The sequence below is a fragment of the Scatophagus argus genome, chromosome 21 (assembly GCF_020382885.2).
Source record: "Scatophagus argus isolate fScaArg1 chromosome 21, fScaArg1.pri, whole genome shotgun sequence".
NCBI classification, from domain to species: Eukaryota; Metazoa; Chordata; class Actinopteri; family Scatophagidae; genus Scatophagus; species Scatophagus argus.
This window is the reverse complement of record NC_058513.1, coordinates 498336-522678: the sequence shown is the minus strand read 5'-3', so window position 1 is coordinate 522678 and position 24343 is coordinate 498336. Positions and strand designations below refer to the sequence as shown.

General features: G+C 39.7%; 1 protein-coding gene across 6 annotated transcripts; it reads left to right on the top strand.

Moving 5' to 3' along the window:
• Positions 1–860: 860 nt before the first annotated feature.
• LOC124053130 (signal transducer and activator of transcription 5B-like) lies at positions 861–22879 on the top strand. Of its 6 annotated transcripts, none has more exons than XR_006842104.1 (19): positions 861–1033; positions 5278–5412; positions 5940–6096; positions 8286–8375; positions 8603–8780; positions 9083–9213; positions 10000–10151; positions 10321–10476; positions 11706–11885; positions 12104–12191; positions 13747–13869; positions 14176–14268; positions 15254–15460; positions 15691–15785; positions 19982–20124; positions 20419–20554; positions 20813–20864; positions 21555–21662; positions 22181–22319. XR_006842104.1 is itself a non-coding variant. In XM_046378099.1 (19 exons), the coding sequence occupies exons 1-19, from the start codon at positions 1017–1019 to the stop codon at positions 22184–22186; spliced, it is 2298 nt and encodes a 765-aa protein (XP_046234055.1). In that variant the 5' UTR covers positions 861–1016; the 3' UTR covers positions 22187–22312. The 6 variants fall into 6 exon arrangements, 4 of the variants coding, with proteins under 4 accessions (XP_046234055.1, XP_046234052.1, XP_046234053.1 ...); XR_006842105.1 differs by having other exon boundaries at positions 22150–22276; XM_046378099.1 differs by having other exon boundaries at positions 20419–20574; positions 22150–22312.
• The last annotated feature ends 1464 nt before the right edge of the window (positions 22880–24343 follow it).

Sequence of the window (24343 nt, the reverse complement as noted above, 5' to 3'; positions counted from 1 at the left end):
AGCTATTTGGTTCACAGTTTCTGTGTATTTATTGAGTGTTTGCTGAAAAGTGAGGGACTAGGCGAAAATGTTGATTACAATATCTAGTTACTGTAGATCTGTATGATTCGATGCAATGTGCCTTGTGAAGTTCATTTGATAATATTTGGCTTATTTTAGTTTTATATTTAAATATATTTGTCAGTCATGGCATATTATGGCTTTAGCTTAAGTGTAACAACCTGAATGTTACTAAAATATTTCAGTTAGAACATCAAAAGATAAAAAAATGTATATTATGTGTGTATGTCTGTGCGTGTCACAACAGTTGGAATAAAGAGTATGACATCATAGCCTTTATATCATAATATATATGAACAAAAGTATTCAGACACCTCTATATTATTGAATTCAGGTGTGGTATGGGCTGTTTCTCAAGGGTTTGTCTCGGCCCCTTACTTCCACTGAAGGAAAATCTCAATGCTTCAGCATTTTTATACATTATGGACAATGCTATATCTCCATACCTGAGGCAACAGACCCGGAAATCCCTCCACCCCATCACAACTGCAACCCAGCGCACAAGGGAACGTCCAAAAAGTCATGGCCGAATGAGTCTGATGTGGAAGAACCTGACTGGCCTACACAGAAGCCATAGGCGCCGATTCCGTGGGTGCTTCGGGGCCGGACCACCCACGGAGATTACCGAGCACCCACGGAGATTTCCGGGCACCCACGTGTGCCAGTCTACACTTCATTGATTTGCTAATGACCACTCCCTGCTACCTATAAACTCATTGCGTTGTGATAAACTGCCAAAAAGGCTGAACGGTAGTGGTTGATTTAGCCAACAAAATGGATAAATATATCATTAAAAAAGTAAAAAAAATATCCACCGACCCCACACCGTCTTCCAGTAGGCCTACCTTGTCAACGACTGAGCACAACTGCAGTAGCAGTACGGATGATGTTAGGCAGAAAAAAGGTCGGGCTTTCCAAGCTAGCTGGAACGGCAAATACCCAATGGATAGCCTGCGATGCTGCAAAAAACAAGGTGAGGTTTGCACTGCAGCCACAAACATGGGCGCCCCTCTCTTATCTACAACACATGACCAAGAGTCTTTGAGAGCGTTTGTACGGGATGGTTTTTTCCAGCTGGGCCTAAACACTGGAGAGATTTCAAACTCATCAAAAGTCAAATCTGCATAGAGCTGCAGATAGGACTGTTGGCGCTGCTAATGCGGGTGTAAATATTGCCACATCAATTTCTGCCGGTAAACGGTTGAATTGTGGATTTTGTTTTTCCTTTTTCTGCATCGGAGCTGTTGGGTTGCATTGACATTAAACTGCTCGTATGCAACACCAGCGTGTAGACTGTGTGATTGTGAAACACAGTGTGTGAGCGCGCGCGCGCTCGTGTCAAAACAGCAACGAGTCATAGCACGAGCACCCACCAGCAAAAACATAAATCGGCGCCCCTGACGGAAATGTGGAAGCTGCCATAGACTCAAAGAGGGGACCAGGTCCACAGTAATGTCCTTACACTTAGCATGCAATGTCACTAAAGTCCCCATTGGTGTAATGGTCAGGTGTCCCAATACCTTTGTCTATATAGTATAAATTATTTATAGAGCCAGACAAAACACCAAATTAATGAAAAAATAATGTATTTGTTTTTACCCAGCATGTTTGTGTAGATTCTCAGTCATCCAGGTCATCTTGTGTAGAAGAGCTTTAGTTGGGGCCACTGGACTTTAAAAGTTTAAAAGTGTAGACGTTTCAGCTCTCGTACAAAAGCCGAGGGCATAAAGAAGGAGCGCACACACATCAAGACAGCACTTAGATACCTCATCTGGGCCTTCATCAAATCTTCAAAAGGCCAGAGAAATAACAGGATCGCTACCATCAATCGGGTCATCACTGTCCCGTATGTCGCTGGAGCGTCTGATAGATTTTCTCCAGACTTGACATTCCAGTTCACTTCAAACCCGTCAACACCCTCAGACAGAAACTGGTTCATCCTAAGGACAAAACTCAAACTAAAGCCAATCTAAGCAATGTCATATGCGATCCAGTGTAGTGAGGAATGCAATGACCTGTACTTTGGGAAGACCAAACAGCCGCTCCACAAGCGCATGACCCAACACAGGAGGGCCAACCCCGCTGGCCAGGATTCAGCAGTTTATCTACACCTTAAGGGGAAGGGACATTTATTTCACGACAATAACGTTCACATATTGGACAGGCGGGTGAGAGGTGAAATAGCTTCACTTTTAAACTGAAATCCAATTGGCCCTGCTTAAGCTCTTCCATGCATTTATCCAGAAATGTTTTAATGTTTTAGAAATATTTAATGTAGCACATATTCAAATGTATTCCTTCCACCCAGCTGTTTGTTTAGCTGCTTAAATACAGCAACAACAAGTTGTCTTTCATGCAATACTCTTCTGTAACATTTCGCTTCCCAGAGAATCACATTTTTATATACACCCAAGGCCTGGAATGTGAGGGTTCTGCGCAGTATCTTAGCCGTTTCTAGGACTGCGCTCTTCTGGACAGATACACCGATGTTGTATCTAGAATCTGCTGGAGCCTGCAGGAGTCTGGGGGGTCACAACACTGGGGGCACTGGTGGTGTTTGGTGCGTGTGTGTGTGCGCGCGCGCGAGATTAATCCAAATTTAATTCTAATTTTTTCCATCTCCTTCTTTTATTATACCATTTTAAATTTTTTCTTGTTCTCAACTCTTCATCTAACCTGTTGCCCTATTTACTCTGATCCATCAACACAGAGGTGGGGCTGGTAGCGGAAATAGAAGCACTGGCAGGACTGTACCAAGTTATCTGTAGTTAGCATGAACACGACCGGAATTGGAGAGTTTATATACGTAAGTAAAAGCGTAAAAAAATATTCTTACAATTATTAGACGGAAAACAGACTATGTTTTTTCTTATTAACAACTTACTAATGTAGCTTATATGTAAATATTAAGGGATCTAAATCAAAGAATAATCACCGGTTAATAAACCAATTAAACATGTTTTTATTTTGAAATTTGTAATCGGAAGCTGCCCATAATATTCGTTCGTGACTTGTTGCTGGTCGCAACAGCTGCTTCGCCAGAAACCAGAAGGCGAAAAAGAAGTTAGCGATGTGACATGTACGTCAACTAACGTGTATTAGGTTTAAAAGTTGTGTTTGTGCGTGTGTGTCCGCCGCTTGTCTATGGTGTTTCTTGTAAACTGTGCTGCAGTCTTTTAAAAGGTGAGTTCAAAACATTAACTAGCTCGTAGCTACTTGGTGGCGCATGAAAGTGAAGTTTTGGTCGAGCGCCGTACTGTATCGGTGAGCTCTCCTAGTTTGCTAGCTATTAGAGTAGCTTACGTTCGTCGGTCGCTAGCTAATGCTGCGCTGCCCCGCTTAAGTAACTTAAATTCACCATGTTACAAGCATGCGTACATTATTCCTACAGAGAGTTTGCCATTTCCAAGTTTTCTGCATATAATTTCTGGTTACGAACAAGCCAGTTTCAGTATATAATAATGTTAGCAAGCTAAGCTATGTCTCAAACTTGTTGGGAGCTTCCTTGCTGTAGATCGAGGCTTTATTGTGTACCCTGAGATGGTAATTTACTCCTCATACAGAGGATTAGTGTTGAACTATATATTTATATATGTGTGTGTATATGTGTATATATATATATATATAAAAAAAACTAAAGTAAGACAAATATTATCAAATGAACTTCACATGGCATATTGCGTCCAATCATATAGATCCGCAGTAAATAGGTTTTGCAATCAGCATTTTTTCTGCCTGGTCCCTCACTTTTCTACAAACACTCAATAAGAAACAGAAACTGCGAACAAAATAGCTATTATTAATTAAATCATTAGTGATTAAGCAATGAAACAGGTATCAATTACCAAGAAAACAAACTATTTTGTGTTCCATTGACATAGGACTCGTGGGATACGAACAGGCATGTTAACTTACGTGTGGAGGATATGATTTGTCGGCCCTGCATACTGCATTTGGCCATACTGCTATGTCGATTATATTTTCAGTAATTGTATAATATATTGTATTTTCTCGCCTAAATGATATCCTTTGTCAAAGTACAGGTCTTGGGCAATAATACTATTTAATATTTTAGTATAAATAGCATTCTTTTTCTTCAGATTTTTTTCTTATGTTGTCTGTTGTGTCTTTGATGTACAGAAGTGAAGGAGTGTACACCTTTTGCTCAGCTATTGACTGCTGACAGATAAAGGTGGTACAAATATGTTTTTGTTAGAATTTTGTGTTCAGTTTCAGTAATATGCAGATGATTGACATATGTGAGTGTTTTGTAGTAAATGGCAGGGTATCTGTAGGAATACACAATATGATTGTTTTTAGCTGATACCAGTAATTGATAATTACCTGCTTCTATTGACTGACACTGATAAGAGATGTATTTTAACGCTCGTTACATAGTTTATGCCTGAGTGACAAAAGCGAGCAAAGATTGATGATTTAATGTTTCATTACTCTAATTATTTATCTAAAGATTTATTGTGTTAAAAATTGTAAACCAACTTTAAAGGTTCCTACCTTCACCTACTGGATATTGTGTGATGTTTGTCACATTAATGAAAGCAATTTAGCGTTGTTTTATTAGCTGTACTTTGATTGTATCAGTTAAATAGCAGATAATCTTTGATAATAGAATAAATAAATAATGGAATAAATTTATTCAAATACATCTGTTTATGTATCAGTAGGCGAAATGGAATATGAAGTCACAGTGAGCTGAGGCATTGTACGCTACAATTTGACAAACTGAATCAAGTGTAGCTTTTCAGTTTTGTCTGTATAGCTAAAGGACCGTAACTAAAAGAATCCAAAGAAATAGGCGGGTACACTTCAATCCCTATGGAACTTCTTGCCTGTTTGGCAGATATTCGTTTGCGTTATTTAATGCCATCACTGTTTGATCTATCTGAAAAGTATTCATCAAACTAAAATGCATTTGACTATTACGTACGTACATATATTACTTATATTTTCTTTGCTTGGTTGAACTAATTCGTTGTTGCACAGTTGTTTTTGTTTTCTTGATTACTGTAACTACTCCTATTACCCCCTGGGGACAAATAAAGTGTATTGAATTAAATTGAATTCCTGTTCTCAATGAAGCATTGTAAAAGCTCTTTCCTCTTGCTCACTTTTCTCCATCTCCACCATTATCTATTTACTCTTTTACTCTTGCTTTCTCATCCTCTCCCTGGCTTCTTCTCCTGCCACACTCCTCAGGAGCACCATGGCAATGTGGATCCAGGCCCAGCAACTGCAGGGTGAGGCATTGCACCAGATGCAGGCATTGTACGGCCAGCACTTTCCCATTGAGGTGCGACACTACCTGGCCCAGTGGATTGAGAGCCAGCTCTGGTACACAGTAGACCTTGATCTTTTTATTTTCCTTTAGATATTAACTCCCTTTAGCTTTTTATAATGAAATATAATGCAACTGCCAAAAGTAAATTTAATGATTATCCAGAATAGCATTCCTGTCAGGATCAGGACACTTAAATTAACTTCACATTTCCAAAATACCTTTTAGTATAACACAGTACAATTCAATAGCACCCCAAATTACATCCTCCAAAGTGATCATACAGTTTAACTGGCAGCTTTCTGAAACAGTTTTTATGTTTGTGACTAACGAGTCTGGTGCACAGTTGCATTCCAAAGGTTTTAACTCTCTATATAAAGTTTATTATTATGACATCCTATCATACATGAGCAGTTTTATTTACTTTTCAGATGTTCAGTAGTCAGAGTTGAGAGTCATATGTAAATTATTAAGACCTGTGAACCGAAGGGCCCTTTAACAGCTATTCTTAGTGAGGTAGCTTTGAGTTTGATACTGCCCTCGGGTTGGTTAATATCTAAAAATCTACTTCTGCTTTTCACAGGGATTCAGTGGAATTGGACAATCCAGCTGAGGAGACCAAAGCTAAGCGTCTGTTGGACAACCTGGTGGCAGAGCTGCAAAGGAAAGCCCAGATTCAGGGAGGAGAGGATGGCTTTCTACTTAAGATCAAGCTGGGTCACCACGCCAACCAGCTGAAGGTACTAGTCAGCTACTGTAAGACAAGGGAGCCAAACTACTTTGCTCTGCAACCTTGTTTTACAAGTTCCTGGAACATTGCTGAAAAATGGTGTAGGTCTCAGACGCCATCTCAGACTTCTCATGGTGTAGGTTTCATTTGTCAGCTGTAATGATTATAATAAGTAATAGAAAAGTAATACAAGTAATAAAAGTATTACTGTGCGATCTGAAACAAACCTTTCCTGTGCATTTATTCTGTGGGATTTCTGTTACCTTCACTCACATATTTTCATATAGTGGTCAGAGTTAGCATTTCAGCTGATATGAAGCCCACTGAAACAAAAAGAGGAACCGATACACAGTGGAAGCATTTATCATCCCCCGGCATCTCTTAAATCTGTCTTTTTGATATTTGTAATGGTACATAAACAGATCATTAGATTCTCAAGTCCCTTAATTTTTTAATTTTTAATCAGATTAATGGTTCAAGTTAGAGATGCACTGATTGACTGGCCAGGGACTGGAATCAGATGGTTTCAGCATGCTGGGGTTGGACCAGAGATCGGCCGGTCAATCTCCCATCTCTACGATTCCATGCAGGTCTGCATGTGCCACACATTACATGCATAGCAGCGCAGGCAATAAAATCACAGTCGCATGCCAACATTTCTTTGACATGGAATTTGTTCAGTTAAAGTAAACCATGGAGGAAACCCTAAACCTAATCAGACACTTAAAACACCATCGCCCAGCTGAACGTGCCTGAAGTTGTCCAGAGCTTGGTGCCAGACACAAGCCGGCAGCCTCTTCTATCTTTCCTGGTGAATTTATAAGCATACTGTACAACATGTAAGTGACTGACATTTGTTGTGTTATATAGGTTTGCTTTTGTTTTGTAAAGTAAATTATGTCAGATAAAGTTGTGCGTACAGCTCGTTTTCAGTCAGCTGTTATTTGCAGCTCTTTTCAGTTCAGTTCAGAGTTTAACAGTTTAACAATTTCTTTCATTTTTGTTTGTATACGCTGTGAATTGTAGTTCTTAGAAAGAAAATTGAGTCAGCAAAAATCTCTTTTTTCAGTTTTGTCATTTTAACCCTAACTGAAATGATTTTTCAACTTGCATCAAACTAAAATGTAATGTGAGCACAGACATGCTATTTTCAAACAGCAACTCCACATAGTTAGTGAGCATAACATTCCTTATGCACATTACCAAGAATTATTTTACCCAGTCATGAGCACACATGCCATGTATACAAACCAAAATGTACTTAAAAAATGTCCAAATGTTGGGAGACATATGTTTATTTGTGATTTGGCCAAGACCTCCTTTTCAGTTGCACTATCAAACTCAGACAGAACTCTCTTCTACTTCCCCTATGACCGAGAATCAGCTCACCTCTAAGTATTTTCCTTCTGTATACTTTTACTGTGTAATGTACTTTTACCCAGTATTCTTGTTAACTCTCAGGTGCACTTAGCTGTGGACCAGCCAAAAAATATCAGAAAAGAGTATTTGAGTACGATTGTAACTTAACTGTTGAAAGTAAAATGGTGTGTAATGGCACTAGAATTGTTCCTGTTTGCTTCAGTATCCACACTGAAAGATGCATTTAAAACTCAAAGCCAAGTTCAAAAATCAGTTTTGGTTGGGGCTCTCGATTTATATCTTCCCAGCACAAAACTAAGAAGTGATACAAAATAGAAAATATCAAGGTGAGAAAGCAAGCAAGCAGGAAAATTGTATAGAAAAACAGTTTAGAGTCAGTGAGAGGTCAGGTTAGTGTTCTTATGTTGATATACTGCTGAATGCTGAAAGGTCCTGATGACTGACTTGTTCCCTTGGGTATTGATGACCTACTTGTGACTTGATGACCTACTAATTCAAAATCAGCATACTGTTGTTGAGGTTGTGACAGGAAATGACGGTCTATAAAGAAGGATAATTATTATTCAGCTGTTTTAAGCCAGTATTGGTTCTTCAGTAGTGGTCCAAAATATATGGGCACGAAGTAATTACCACTTTGAAAGTTATTTTCGCATTTAGGACTGTCAACAGGTGTGTCACATAAATAAGAGTAGAATCATGACATATGACTGAATAGAAAGAGCTCTGACAAGAGCTTGGCCAAATTGTTGGAATGATATTGGACTGAATTGATGTTATGAGTAATGTGCTTGTACGCATGCGCGTCTGATGTCTTTGCAGAGCACTTACGACCGCTGTCCTTTCGAGCTGGTGCGCTGCATAAAACACATCCTGCAGTCAGAGCAGAGGCTCGTTCAAGAAGCTACAAATGTAAGTGTTGGGGGGGTTGTTGATGTGTCATTGTTTGTTGCAGGAATGAGACATGTTCGAAGGAGGATGAAAAAATTATGGTGGCCTTTATGTGTGCACGATGAATTACACATATTAGTATCATGATGTTGGTCGAACCAAACTGAAGAGCCAAAAAGAAAAACTGATGAAGTAGATAAAGAAGATTAAGAAGGAAACATCTGGACATTTTTCAATGTTTTGTCTAGGCCAGCTGTGGGAGTGGGGGTCAGGCCATGGACAGTCTGTCACAGCGCCACCAGCAGATCAACCAGGCTTTTGAGGAGCTTCGTCTGGCCACACAGGAAACTGAGAATGAATTGAGAAAGCTACAGCACAGTCAAGAGTACTTCATCATCCAGTACCAGGAAAACCTGCGCATCCAGGGTAATGACAAACACACCAAAAATGAATGATAGGTGCAAACACACACCATTGCACCTCCAATCTATGGCTATGCTTAGAACCCACCAACCATTCATAAGACTCATGTTTTTAAGGTAAATTGTCCAAATACGTAATGCAACAAAATCAAATTTTCCATTCCTGTGTGAAGCAAAGAAAGCCAACTGAAGATCTGAAAACAGATTTAGCTTCAGTTGTTTTAAGCTCCCATTTTGTGCGTCTGGAGGACTGATTTCAGCCTTTTGGACTTTTACATATCACATCTCATGCTTCCTGTTTTTTAGCTCAATTGAGCAGCCTGTCGTCACTACCTCCAGCTGAGCGCTCCCAGCGGGAGACCACCCTACAGAGCAAAAGAGCCACTGTGGATGCATGGCTCACCAGAGAGGCCAGCACATTACAGAAATACAGGCTTGTATGAAGACACGACACAGACATCTCGCGCACACACACACACACACACAGTAATAAAGACTGCCAGATATTGTATACTCACAGATGTTTCAGGAAAGGAAAGGTATTTACATGGGTCCTGGCAGGATCATGTTCAGTACAGGCTGTGTGCTGTGTGGGTTATGTGGCATAAATCCCACCTAAGTAATTTTATTCAGTATGTGGACATTGACGGCACCTTATCAGATCCAAGATTGGTCTCTTGTGTTGTTCCCCAGTGTAACTTTAGCAACATAATGGTGTATTGCATTGATTTCTTTCCCAAGAAAATTTCTTTCCCTTTCTGTCCCCACTTTTCACCTTCCATGGTGGCTCATGTGTGTGCAGCAGCTCAAAGTGAAAGTGTAAATAACGTGAAATTTAAATTGGAGGGGATGGTGATTAATAATAAATTAAGTGTCAAAGCCTGTTAATGTTCACTTGAGATTACTTTATGTTTCCCTCCATTGCTTTAAATGTATTTTTCCTTATTTTTAATGGCTCACAGCAGCTTCATTCAATTATGACAAGATTCAGTTATTTTACAGAAATAACTCAATGAGTTTATGACTTTACTGTGCTTTTTAGATAAGTCAGTTTCCACAGCTGAACGTTAAGCCCAGCAGCACTACAATGTGCGTAAACATGATTGAGAATTTTCTGCTAGCTTGATTTTTTCCCCCTTTCTTTTGTGTATGTTAACACTCTGTGAGTGTGTTACATATGCACATGTTCCTCAGCTTAGTGCTGGCTGGTGGTGTGTTTGCAGGACCTGTCAGAACAACACCAGAAGACCCTGGCCCTGCTGAGGAAGCAGCAGACTCTGATCCTCGATGAGGAGCTCATCCAGTGGAAGAGGAGGCAGCAGGTGGCTGGCAACGGGGGTCCTCATGAGGGGGGACTGGATGTCCTCCAGTCGTGGTATATATCAGACATGCTTATTAATTATTTTAATGAACATATGTTATTAAATTGTATGGAGTATGTTGCATAAATATATGCACATAGAGGAACTCAGCCTCATTTTCTCCTCTCAACCTTTGTTTCCATACCGTGGATCATATGGTCACCTGCTCTCCCTGTCTACCAGGTGTGAGAAGCTGGCGGACCTCATCTGGCAGAACAGACAGCAGATCCGGCGCTGCGAACATCTAACCCAGCAGCTCCCTCTGCCAGGCCCCATGGAGGAGCTCCTGAGCAAACTCAATGCTGACATCACTGATATAATCTCTGCCTTGGTTACTAGGTGAGAACTAGACATCATGTCTTCAGTGTTGTATGGAGGCCACAATCCAGATTCTGTCTGTGACTGTGTACAATACCAGATCTTTACTCTTGGGAGGCTGTTGAAGTTGTCTTGGAAGCTTGCCCATTATGTGCTTTGTGCCTCATGCCTCCTGGGGTCTCTTGGGGGGTATGGTTTACCAGTACTGCTACTATGAGCCATTCCTGTGGGCTGATTTTTTTCTTTTTGCTATGTAATATTGACTGAAGTACTGGTATTTACAGAGGGTTGCAACATATTAGATTTTCACAGTACAACAACTGTCACTGTAAAGAATGAATGAGAGCAGTTTTTTGATTGGACAAACCTTTTATTATAATTTCACAAACGTATGTCCTGACATCCATAAAACTTGAAATAAAGATGATTATTTTTTAATAGCACTAAAACAGTACAATTTTTGTAGATAAACAAGTGTACAGGGTATGAAAGCTGTCAATTTTCACATCATGTTATACTGTCAAACTGATACTGTATCACTTTGTATCACTGTGACGAAGCACCAGGCATTTAAATCCCAGAAGCAGCAAAATAACGATAACTATATTTTCTATATAAAATGTCATTTCTGGTTGTCATCTTTTTTACAGTCTCAGCCTGCAGGGTTATTCCATCTACACTGTTGCTTAACCACAGAATTACATCAGTTTTGCATTGCACAATTACTGACTAAAGTTCCATTTTTGTTTCTCTACTGTCCGCTCACTCCCACCCTTTCTCTTCCTTGCACAAACAGGCTCACTTTATTTCTCTTTCTAGGGAGTCAGTTAGTATCACTTAATCAGGAGACTCTCATTTGAAAGGTGGGCGGTGTCCTAACAGAGTTTTTGCAAAACTTTCAACAAGGACTATTTAAAGTACTAGTTCCTTAACTTGCTTAAATATCTATCAACTAATGAACTGCACTGTTTCAATTTAATCCAAAATTATTGCAAGTGAAATTCATTTGAGATTCTTAAAGACTACTCTTTCTTGGCAGTCTCTGCCCATTGTTTTGCTCTGCATCAGAGTGTGGTTGCTTTGGGGGGGGGACACTCTCGGTTTCAAAACAACTGCTTTAAACGAACCTGGTGTGAATACACCCTGACTGAGCAAATGTGCATGTATTGATATCACTGTCGTTGGACAACTCGGATCCCATCTGAAGAGAAAATGTTGACTGACATATTATTGTCCACTCTTCTCTTCAGTACCTTCATCATTGAAAAACAGCCACCCCAGGTGTTAAAGACCCAGACCAAGTTTGCAGCCACAGTACGTCTTTTGGTGGGTGGGAAGCTCAACGTCCACATGAATCCCCCTCAGGTCAAGGCTGTGATTGTTAGTGAGCAGCAAGCCAAAGCCCTGCTGAAGAATGAGAGCACGCACAGGTAAGGTCCACATGCCAGCAATAGGACTTGTGATAGCAATTAATGATACAGGCCAAAATAGTGGCTTAATTAATTAATTGGTAGATACTAAACAGATAAACAATTAGTCATTGTGCGAGATTGACAGTAAGTGTATAATTCTCCTTTGTTGAAAATGTCTCCAGCTATAGTCAATGAGAAAGTGTCAATCATTTTAACTGCCTCCTTTTGCCCGGTAGTGAAAGCAGTGGAGAAATCCTCAACAACAACTGTGTAATGGAGTATCATCAGGCCACTGGCACCCTCAGTGCACACTTCAGAAACATGGTAAACTCTATTGGTTATATTTGTAGGGCTGCAAATGTGTCGCATTTCTGATACTCTTTTTGTCAAAGCCACAACCAATTAAAACATCTTATACAGTAATTGTTTTCACGAGCAAAATTATTTTTACACATTTAATTAGAACCCTCATCGAGTTTTGTAAGATGAAATCTAATGACCAGTCTGGTTTTTCTATCTATGCAAAGGCAGGCTGCCATTTTATTCTTGCCACCTTTGTTGAGAATTTCAGCAAAAGCGCAATTGCTTAATAAAGGAGGTGACTCATTCTGCCATCCTTAATAACCAAACTGTACAGTAACTAGTTGAATGTGCATTTCATTTTAAAATAACCAAAGATAAAGTTGTTGTGCCAGGCAACTTAAACCAAACCACAGTGACAGCATAGTTAGGTTAGGAATTGGTACAGTAGTAATCCTTTGGGACAACTCCAACCATCAAAGTTATGTCCAGTCAGGCTGAGACTGTTATTCTGTGTGTTCCACGGCATAGTGGAAAGGATCCCTATAGAAATAGAGCTTTTTGTCAGTAAAAGGTAAAATCCTTTTTGTTTAGCCAGAAGCCCAACTCTCACTCAATAAGAAAATCTAAACTTTTTGCAGTCATTGGCTCAGACTGCTGTAAACGGTTGACAGCTGAAATCAGTTTGATATTCAGCCATGACTGATTCTTGGCTGTAATCTCACAATTGACTGGTGAATTTCTTGGTTGCTACGTTCTGGCTCGACCAAAATTCTGGTTTGTCAATTTTTTGCCATGTTAATTTAATCAGGAGGAAAGTACCAAGTGGTAATGGGGGTGTTTTCAGAGTAAGTAGCAGTCTTCAGAACACCCCCCTTGTTTTCACTATTTTGGATTAGTCCAACCCACTAGAGTAAGATAGATTGAAGAATGTAGTAGAAGACCTAGGTCTGGTGGTTTGAAGTATATTTATTTAATTTTGAGCGTGTCATTGACAGTTAGTCCTCCTCTATCAAAGACATTGGCAGTGTGGCTACATTTTATAAAAATAGATAACGGAAAAAAAGTCGAATGTCAAGTTTGCAAGCAACAGTTTGCATATCACAGCTCGACTACAGACATGGCATATCACCTAAAAACGATAAGCTAACTTGTCTGCGTTTGGTTGCTCCATCCATTTTGAGTATATGAACATATCAGAATTGGCATATTTCAATGTTTTAATCTGTTTATTTTGTTTCTGCACTCGTCTTGATCTGGTAGCAAAATAATTAGGTCAAAAACGATTTTATATAAAGCAAATAGAGTACTAGTCTTGTACTAGTTTTGTTTACTTTCTGAGATCCTGAAGTTTTTTGTTTGTTTTGGTGAGATAAGGACTTATTCATTATTTGAACTGTGACCAATGGGAGCATCTTCAGTGATGTTCACTTGACACACAGCTACTCCCCAGAAATTGAAAATACAGGTACCCAGTTCTGTCAAAATATACTGACTGTGTTTATGGTGTTGAAGAAGTGTGTTTCTAATCACTTCTGATGTGTTCATGTCTTTGCTGTGTGTGTCTGTGTGTTTACAGTCATTGAAGCGGATCAAGCGTTCAGACCGTCGAGGTGCAGAGTCAGTGACGGAGGAGAAGTTCACAGTTCTGTTTGAATCACAGTTCAGCGTAGGGGGCAACGAGCTGGTCTTCCATGTCAAAGTAATCAGATGGGACTTTTGATATTTTACACTTGTGATTAAAATCCGAACAGCACTGGATATCTTGTTTGGTTGTTGAATGGTCTGCTACTGATATCATCTCTACTGTCTTTATCTGCTTTGGAAGACTTTAAATAACAACCAGAGTTCAAGCAGGTTTTATATCTTTGTCTAAGACCTCTCTAAACTTAATACTTTCAGCATTAAACATTTAGTAATCATCAATAAATATAAAGATCCAGAACATCCGGATGAATTTTAGAATTGGATCTGTTACCATGACTCGTGTTGTGTCTGTAACCTGCAGACCTTATCGCTGCCTGTGGTAGTGATTGTCCATGGCAGTCAGGATAACAACGCCACGGCAACAGTCTTGTGGGACAACGCGTTTGCTGAGCCGGTGAGTTGGCTGGTTTACACAACACACAAGTCTTTTTACATAGAACTCATAGAACTTGATGTCTGGTGGTGAGTTTCAATATCAAGTAATATTTGCCCATAACCATGTGGTGCCAGGTATTAAATAGCCAAATATGCTGTTAACATATATATATATATATATGTGTGTGTATATATATATATATATATATATATATATTAACATATAAGTATTGTTGTGTTCTAAACTTTCTTATCATCAAATCAAACCCCATGTGCAGAGCCAAACAAACAAAAAAAAACACATCAGTGAGCCATACTGTTGCCCTCTGACATGTTCTTAATTACTATGAATATCCCCCCATCTGAATAAGGGTTCTTCAGTGAGCTGTTTTCGGGAAATGAGATTTCAGAAAAATTAAACTATAGGTTATGAGTTGTTTTAAAAGATTTATGTCTTCATTAGGAACTTCGAGGCTTGGAGTTGCAAGCCACAGACAGTGTCACAGTGTCAATTTACAAATGGCAAATATTATAATTTTCTATATCTCAGTTTGACGCCTTTGGATTTGTTTTTTCAACCAACCATCTGTGCTTATCCAAACAATCAAAATAGTAGATTAATTTTCTTTTTATTTACTGATTGATAAATCAACTAATTATTGCAACTATAACTGGGAGGTTCACAAACACCTTAAGAAACAAAAATAAATTGATCTTTAAAGCCACAGTCTGTCGTAAGTGTGGTGCCACATATCTGTTTATTTCACTTGTGTTTTCCTTTACTACATTAAACATATTTTTTTTTACTCTCAGTAGATTACTGACTGCCTTGTTTTGACCCACAGTGCCCCCCTTTGTGGCATTCAGTGCAATTTTCCCATATTTTGTCAAAACAACAATGGTGAATTTTGTGAGAAACAACTGAACAAATAATGTGGCAGAGTTAGGTTCTGAACACAGCTTTGTTTTTCACCTGTGTTTACCACCCTTCCTCTTGTCCTCAGGGCAGAGTGCCCTTTATTGTGCCAGACAAGGTGCTGTGGCCCCAGCTGTGTGAGGCCCTTGATATGAAGTACAAGGCAGAGATGCACAGCAGCCGTGGCCTGTCAGAGGATAACCTGGTCTTCCTGGCACAGAAGGCTTTTACAAGCAGCAGCAACAACCCTGAGGACTACCGCAGCATGACCATATCCTGGGCCCAGTTCAACCGGGTAAGGCCAGCTCATTTGCATAGCTTAACATCCTAACATATTTTCTGCAGTCTTGTGTTGCAAGGAAAAGCAGGTACTCTCGAAAAACTACATTTTCTCCCAGTGCAGTGTCATTCCAAATGCTCTGACACAGACACACATATACACACAAAGTAGCCTTTATTATTAACCAGGGTTTGGCTTCTTGTGTGCATGTGAACATAATGATGGAGTATGTTTAATCTGTGCAGGAGAGCTTACCTGGACGCAGCTTCACCTTCTGGCAGTGGTTTGATGGCGTTGTAGAGCTCATGAAGAAACATCTAAAGCCTCACTGGAATGATGGGTAATGACCCTTTTGTAAGAAACCAGCTTTTATTTTGACAGTTAAGACGGCAATTTGTGATCACTGCATGATCACTGCATGATCACTGCCGCTGCTCACTAAGCAAGACATGAGCCCCACCACCTCCTGACCTGGAAAGAGGATAGGTCAAACAAACACACACAAACATGAAGTGTGGAAGGATACAGTGCTGATAGAAAGTATTCACCCAAATTACAAATTGAATCATAGTCCATATAATTTTGCTTTTTTGACAAGAATTTAGAAAAGCAAACTTTTTCATGTCAAAGTGAAAACATTTCTAAGAAGTAATGTCACTTAATTCCCGTGGACCTCCTGCTGTAGGTCCTGCTTGACACCGATGACTGTTAATACCACCTGTAATATTTCTGCATAATTTTATTACTACTATTACTACTACTACTATCAAAATCATTATTGTTAATACTGTCATTCCAATACTTACGCATTTCTGTCCATGTACCCCACCCCACACACTCTCACCTGTGTCTGGAAAGTCTCGTCACTGGTTAATCAGTATTGTTACGCTTGGCCCACGGGAAACCTGAATGTAGCATAAAATGGACCCCCATTTTTCAGAGCCCCCAATGATGGCCAGTGTCACATCATAGTGCATTCCAAAACAAAGTAGTTTTAGTTTTCTTATAGTAAACAAAACAAGGCATGAGGCTGTGCATCTCCCAAAATAATGAACGAAACAATCTTGAAAATAACCAAAACTAGCTTTCCTTGCCCACAGATAAAACAAAAGAAAATTATCTTACTTGAGCTCTCTGACCAGAAACAGTGGAAAAGAGAAAAATGGCTTTCCACTCCTACAATAATTTGGACTGCATGTTTACATCAGAATGATTTACAATATTTACACTCAAAACAAGCTTAAGGCATCAGAAACAATGAATGCGCTAATCAAAACAGCACAGGTCACGATTGGCAGGATCAGGTTGGGAGTTAGGGAGACAAGGTGCCCGCCAGCTGACATGGACAGTGCCATTTTTAAAGGATGAAAAGACAGCATCAACAGCAACGTACAGAACTACTAATTAGAAATTCTGACACAAGGTCGTTACAGTATTCCTGGCAACAATTACTCCATGAAGACAAAAGAACCCTCCAAGCAAGGTCAAGGTCAAGGAGTTTTTTTTTTTTATTGTCATTACAACCGTGTATGTGTAGTTAATAGAGCAATGAAACAGCATTCCTCCAGGATGCTACATGGTGCTACTCAAAAGGAGTGCACATATTGAGTAATAAAAATAGATAAAAGCTGGAGCTGATGTTGAGGGACCAGGTGAGGTTCTCTGCCAGGTGAACACCAAGGAACCTGGTGTTCTTGACAATCTTCACCAAGGAGCCCCCCCCCCCCTGGTCTCTTCTGAAGCCAACAACCATCTCTTTAGTTTTATCTATGTTAAGATACAGATTGTTGGCTGTGCACCACAATGTTAACATGTTCACCCCCTTTCTTGTAAACTGACTCTTCATGATTGCTGATGAGTTCCACCACAGTTGTGTCAATAGCAAACTTGATGATGTGGTTCGAGCTGTGCATTGCTGCACAGTTGTGAATCAGCAGCGTGAACTGTGGTGGGGCCCCAGTGCTCAGTGTGGTGGTCTTGGAGATGCGGTTCCCCATCCGGAATACCTGAGGTCTCCCAGTCAGGAAGTCCAGGATCCAGTTGTAGAAGGAGGTGTTCAGTCCCATGTAGCTCAGCTTTTCAGTCAGGTGTTGAGGAAGGATTGTGTTGAATGAATGATGCATGAATGAATGAACAAACAGCATATGTGTCCTTATTGTCCGGGTGGGTAAGGGCCAAATGGAGGGTGGTGACAATATGCAAACTGGTCCAGTGAAGGCAGCAGCAGGGTCTTTTAGGTGCCTCATGACGAGCCTCTCGAAGCACTTCATGGTGATGGGTATGGGCGTGATGGGATGGTAGGCATTGAGGCAGGACACTGGAGACTGGAACAGTCTTAACAGAGTTAACTCTGCATAGAGTTCTTCTCACATCAGCCGTGGAAAGACTGCTGCTGCCGGTCTTTATGCTGGAATTAGCATGACAGAGATGTGTATCCGAGGTGGGGATTGGGCTCCACACAGTATGCACCGGGGATGTTTGTGTAAACAAGGTTGAGTGCTTGTTCCAAAGTCCACATGCTGGTGAAATTTAAGGAGAAATGATTTGAGATTTGCATGGCTGAAATCTCCGGCAACAATAAACAGTTTGTCCCTCAGACACTCAGCTCACGCAACTCAGAGAAAAGGCGGGGGATTGATACAAAAAAAATTTCCAAGTTACTGAACATCGTCTGGAGTTCAGTTAAATCCATCATCAAGAAATGAAAGGAATATGGCACATGTGTAAATCTACCTAAAGCAGCCCATCTTCACAAACTGTTATCATGCAAGAAGGGGATTAGTGAGGGAGGCCACCAACACACCTATGACTACTTAGGAGTTACGGTACACGCTTCAGCAGCTGAGGGGGGTGAATATTTTTGCAATCACTTAGTTTATATTTGTAATTAATTGAAACTACTTTGACACTATCTGTTTTCGTCTTGGCACTAAAGAGGCCTTTTTGTAAATTTTTGTCAAAAAAGTCAAATTATATTTACCATCATCCCATTTATAAAAATAAGAAAAGGGGAAAACAGCCAAGGGGGTTAATACATTTTATAGGCACTATAAGCACTAATTGACAGTTAAAGCAAAAAGATCAGCTTGCAGCTTTGATTTAAAATCTTCAGTAGAGTCCTACTGTCCTCTGGTATAAGGGAGATGATTCCAGAGAAAGGGGGCAGGAAAAGAAAAGGCCCCTCAGCCAACTAGCTTCTTTTTAACTCTGGGACACATAAGATTCCAGTATTCTGAGAGCAAGGACCATTGGATGGGAATAAGATTTCACGAAATCAGAGAGATAAGAGCCCATTTACAATTTTATAAGTCATTAGAAGCACCTTAAAGCCCAATTTGCCAGATCGACACACAGAATTGCTGAATTATTGGTCAAATTGCTGTTGAACTTTTAAAGATCAGTTGTTGAGAATTTTTCTGGTGTCTTTGTGAAGTGGGGCCAGTGACCAGCATCTCATTTTTACTGGAGTTTTAGAAGCAGGGAGTTCTGCGACATTCGGGATTTCATAGCAGATAAACAGGCTTCTAAATTTGAGTGTCACCATCTCCCTTTACAAGCCCATATCCTGCAACTGATTATTGTCAGCATAGCAGTGAAAATGTATGCCAAAACTGTATGTAATTTGGCCAAGAGATGTAATATATAAAAGGAAGAGGGTCAAAAACAGCCCTGGGGTACTCTGTATTTCATGTAAGAAAAGGCTGGTGGAATTTGATTGTAAGAGACACGTTGTGTTTTTCACAAAAGAAATGGCTAAATGTAATGGCTAATGTTGCCTGGAGCTTCTAGTCAGAAATGAGTAGTAGGTTACAGAGGTCCAAACCCTTTCTTTCTAATTTCACATCACGAGATACTCTTCATTTTCTAACTTGTAATCTTCAGCCCAAACTAGCGCTGACTTAAGTGGTGTCACTTCAGGAAATTTAATAGACTTTACACAGTTCCCTTTGAAGACGCTTAATGCCTTATACTACTTTTTCTGCACATGCTGTGGTACTCCTCATCACTTGGAAACATTCTTTGTGTTATGGAGGTGCTGTTTCCCTTGGAATCTCAAAGAAATAGTAAATCCATCTATCCATTTTCTATACCCACTTATCCGTGCAGAGTCAAGGGGGGCTGGAGCCCATCCCAGCTGACAGTGGGTTAGAGACGGTGTACACCCTGGGCAGGTTGGCAGTCAGAAACAGTAGATGCCAAAACAGATTATTTATTGATTTATTTCACCTTAAAACAATAACTGAAACTGTTAAATCTTGGTGCCCCTTTATTTATATATATATATATAGATATATATATATGTGTGTGTGTGTGTGTGTGTGTGTGTAGATATAGATATGTGATGTATCTATGCTTTGTCTGGTTTTGAGGCATTTATTGAAAATGGAGTCTCATATTTTTTATCAACTTTCAAGAATGGCTTCCAATATAAGATATTTCAAAGCACACCTTATCTCTTCCTTCATCTGTTATAACAGAGAAAGTGCACTGCCTGCAGTGTGCTGGATCTCATGCTGTGTGAATATGTGTGTGTAGGGCAATTTTGGGCTTTGTAAACAAGCAGCAGGCACAGGATATGCTGCTATCCAAACCCAACGGCACCTTCCTGCTGCGGTTCAGTGACTCAGAGATCGGAGGCATCACCATTGCCTGGGTGGCTGAGAACCCCAACAAACCAGGTACCAAGCTGCTGTGTGTGATTCTTAGGGTGAAACAACACATCATTGAAATGTCATGTAACTGAAGAAACAATAGACATACAAACAAAAAAACAACCTGCTGAAAATGTAACGTTTGTTTTGTTTGGTCCAAGTCTAATTTTGTTTGTCAGGATCAGCTACTGATTTCATGTGTGCTTCATATTGTTGATATATCTGTGTAAGTGTAAAAACGTCTTCATCTCTGCGACAGTATTGTTTTGGGGCCTTAGTATATACAGTGATTGTAATTCTTGCTTACTCCTGTCTGGCTAGGTGAGAGGCTGGTCTGGAATCTGTTACCTTATACAACTAAGGACTTCTCCATTCGCTCCCTGGCTGACCGCATCAGTGACCTGAACCACCTTCTGTTTCTCTACCCTGACCGTCCCAAAGACGAAGTCTTTGCCAAGTACTACACCCCTCCACTCTGTTAGTATCACCAGAGCTTATTTGTATTCACATTTCAGATCACTGCTATGAATTAAATGCACACATTTACAAATAATATGTTTTTGCCTAAATACTTTCTTCTCATCAACTTATGTATAAGTGGTGTCATAGCAGTCCTTAGAGTCATAAAACTGGTGAAATGTGCTCAGTAAATGGATGACACTGAAAAGTTGAAATTACTAAACTGTAATTTTAAGGCACTATGTCTCTCTTGCAGCAAAAGCAGTAGATGGATATGTGAAACCACAGATCAAACAAGTTGTGCCAGAGTAAGTTGTCCATTTTGTCTTTTCTAAAGTTGCCAAATCTGTATAAATCACTTTAAATAGCCAGGACTGAAGAAATAGCAAGTTCCTGAATTTTAGTTTGGATTTGACAATGCAGCACTCCTCCATCTAGTTAGAAATGGAAACCGTTCACAAAATGAATGCCTTGCCCTCAGATAGTATTTTTAAATATTTGTTTGTTGTTCGCTCTGTTTCAACTGTAATTGGTATGATCATTTGGAGCAGACTGGAAGGTGGGGGTATCTGCACTCTATGTAAAGGTGTCCTGACACACGTCTTTGACTAACACCTGTCAGCCAATCAGAAATGAGTATTCTCTTCAGTGCAGTGATTTTTAAACTGGGGGGGGTTTACATGCCAGGAGGGCCTTGGGTGAGCCCAGGGAAATAATCAGTGAAGTTCTAAGCAATACTTCATCAATTAGATCCTTTTTTCTCTTCTTACTTTCCATATCATATTTATTAATTCGCAAAAGAGCCAAATTATGTTTACCAGGGGATGGTAGCTGTGTAGGTGTGAATTATTTGGCTTCTTAGGGGGAGACCTGCCAGGAAAGGTCTGAACCTTAGTGTGCTATGTTATTATTATGAGATGTGGTCAGTCGACTGCAGACATGCGCTGTTGAGCGTCGTATTAACTGCTGAAGTAATGTGTGACATATGTCTCTGATAGATTCACCACCCAGAACCCTGAATCCAGTGGAGGAACTCCCTCTTTCATGGATCAGACAGCCTCTCCCTCCGTGAGCCACCCCAACAACTTTGGTGTCTACCCTTCCATGTAAGTGCACTTCGTATAAAATCTTGTAAAACTACACAGAAAGGGAGCATTTTTCATCTCTTCTTTTTCTTTTTTATCTTTTTCTTGACATACTGATATGATGATGATACTTACATGCTTTTATTGAAGTAAAATTCTGATTGACATGCTTATGCTTACTTAATCAGTTATAGGCTAGCCTGACTCACTGGATCTAGACTGTTAAATGGTAAATGGACTGAACTTGTATCGCTGTCTTCTAGTCTGACTGAAAGTGTTTTTCAGCATGAGCCAGCATTCACCCATACATACACTGGTGGCAGAGGATACCATGCAAGGTGCCGCCTGGTCATCAGGAGCAATAACCACACTAACACTCACCCACCGATGGAAGAGCCATCTAGTTTTATTTGTTGCGTTGAATTTATTGTGCCTGTGGTTAATAGTGAAGTATGTTGTAGAGCGTCCAACAAAAATGTAATTTTTCCATGACCATCCCTCATGAAAGTGAGGTGTCTTTCTCTGCTCTGTGCCCTCAGGAGTGACACCATGTTAGATGCAGATGGAGACTTTGACCTGGATGACACCATGGATGTGGCTCGTCATGTGGAGGAGTTGCTCCGCAGGCCCATGGCCAACCAGTGGAGCAGTCAGCAGTCCTGAACCTAAAACCTGAACCTGCTGTACATATTCAGGTCTTCTCCCTCTTATCTAACAGAAGCACCTGTACCTTTTAATTTTTACTAGACTGAAACCACAGGAAGAAGTCTCTTTTACTTATCAGTCACAATGGAAGACACATCACAATCCACTGTTCATCTCACATGGGAGTTTTGGAAGATGAGTAATATTGTCTGTAGAGAAAGTAAGCTCACGATCAAAAGTCAGTAGCGTATGGCAGAGCCTGTGGTTAATGTCCTCTGTCGCTTACCATATTTTCTTGTGTGGAACTGATTTGACAAAATGGGATTTTTTTATACAAAATGAGACATGCACTTATTTTTTATGTAAGCTTCATTCATGTGTGCCTAGTGGGCTTTCATTTAGCACTGGGGAAACTTTTGCTTTAACATTCACAGTATACAAGCTAGCTTCACTTAAAATTCTTCTAAACTTTTTCTGTTCCATCTACACAGTTAACATTAATCCTAAATGTTACCAAATGCTGACAAAGTGATTCTGCTCTATCAAAGGCAATACTGGTCAATAAATGTTAGTATCTTGTAAATCCAAAAAAAATTAAAAAAAAAAAAAAAGGAAATGCTTAAAGTGAGACTTTGTACCTTTTGATGAACATAAACCAATGTGACCACAAGTACTATTCACAAGATGATGTCAAATTGAATTTTCCTTCATTGTCCAATTTAAAAACTCCACAGGAGTTTAAATTAAATCTTGAACTGAAATTATGAACTGATTGATGTGCGAGGATATGGTATCAGGTGGCTTGTTCAGTTACTTACTATAAGTCTAAGTCTGGTCTATAAGGCTATAAGAGAAAAAATTGTTGCTGCATGGTAAGGACAATTCTCACCTCAGTCTTAATATATGCAAATGTATTTACAGATTATTGATATTGTAGTAAATTTTAAAGGGGCAGTGATGTTATAGCACAGGTCAAATATTTAACTATGCGATGTACATGGACAGATAAAACACTGCATATTGTTTCAGTGGTAAATGAGTGGATTGTTATGAGTTTGTCTTCATTTTGACACAGCGCTCAGGGTCAAGTCAGCACACGGTTGTGCTTTAAACGAGTGTGGGTTTGAAGATGTTGAGCAACAGCCTCTGAGTTTTGGCACATTACAGAAAACATTCTGGTGGTTTTACCATAAAAATAAAACTCCTAGTGCAAGAGTAGCAGAAGTGGAAAACTGAGCCAACTGATGCTGTACTGTCAAACACAGAGCCATATTCATCTAAAGTCTAAAGTCTAACATTAGCCACCATAAGCTACCAGACCAAGTAAGCACTGTAGTAGCAAACACCTTGAGTGGACTCAACAGAACAAGGGTGAATTTATAACCTATGAATCCAACTAATTTTCATTGTAACGGTCTCTGGCCTTGGATTTCCACACCGATATTTTTTCTACTAAATGACCATCTATATTCTCAGTAAGGATGAAAAATCAGTGGAGTTCGTCTTTAAGTTGTTTCTCTAAAGGGTGCATATTTCATTTTGGATCCCAGATTCAATCTGTACAGTATACAACACCTATTGTCCTTAGACAGACATGTCATAGATGTCTTGTGTACTGACTTATCAGACAATCAGGTTGACAGATTATGAAGATGTACTGAATTGACTATTGTATTGTTTGTCAGCTGTCTGACACCTCATTTTAAATTTAACCCAAAATGAACTTGACATTTATCCTTTGCCTAAACCTGACTAAATTCTAAAGCTGTTAATAATTTTCAACAATGAATTTCTAATACAGTATTTTAATCCAATCCTAAGCCGCCAAGCCCAAACTCATTTGCTACGCTGAAGTGCTTACCAGCTCAAGCAGAAAGGTTGAACTCATGTCCTTGTGTTTACCTCCAATATCTAGTGTTGACCTGTTGAAGTGGGATTGTGACAGTTATAGTGAAAGCATGTAAACGTGTGTGAATATATGGCATCAACATTAACATTAAGTGCTTTGTACAGTATGTGCTATCTTACAAGCTAAGTTTTGTAATGTGTCAGTAGAT

What these genes read in the sequence shown, in the direction of transcription:
- LOC124053130 (XM_046378096.1), top strand. An exon ending in CTGGATGTCCTCCAGTCGTG is followed by an intron (nt 10,152 to 10,320) that starts GTATATATCAGA and finishes CCTGTCTACCAG; the next exon opens with GTGTGAGAAGCTGGCGGACC. An exon ending in TTTGGTGTCTACCCTTCCAT is followed by an intron (nt 21,663 to 22,180) that starts GTAAGTGCACTT and finishes CTGTGCCCTCAG; the next exon opens with GAGTGACACCATGTTAGATG.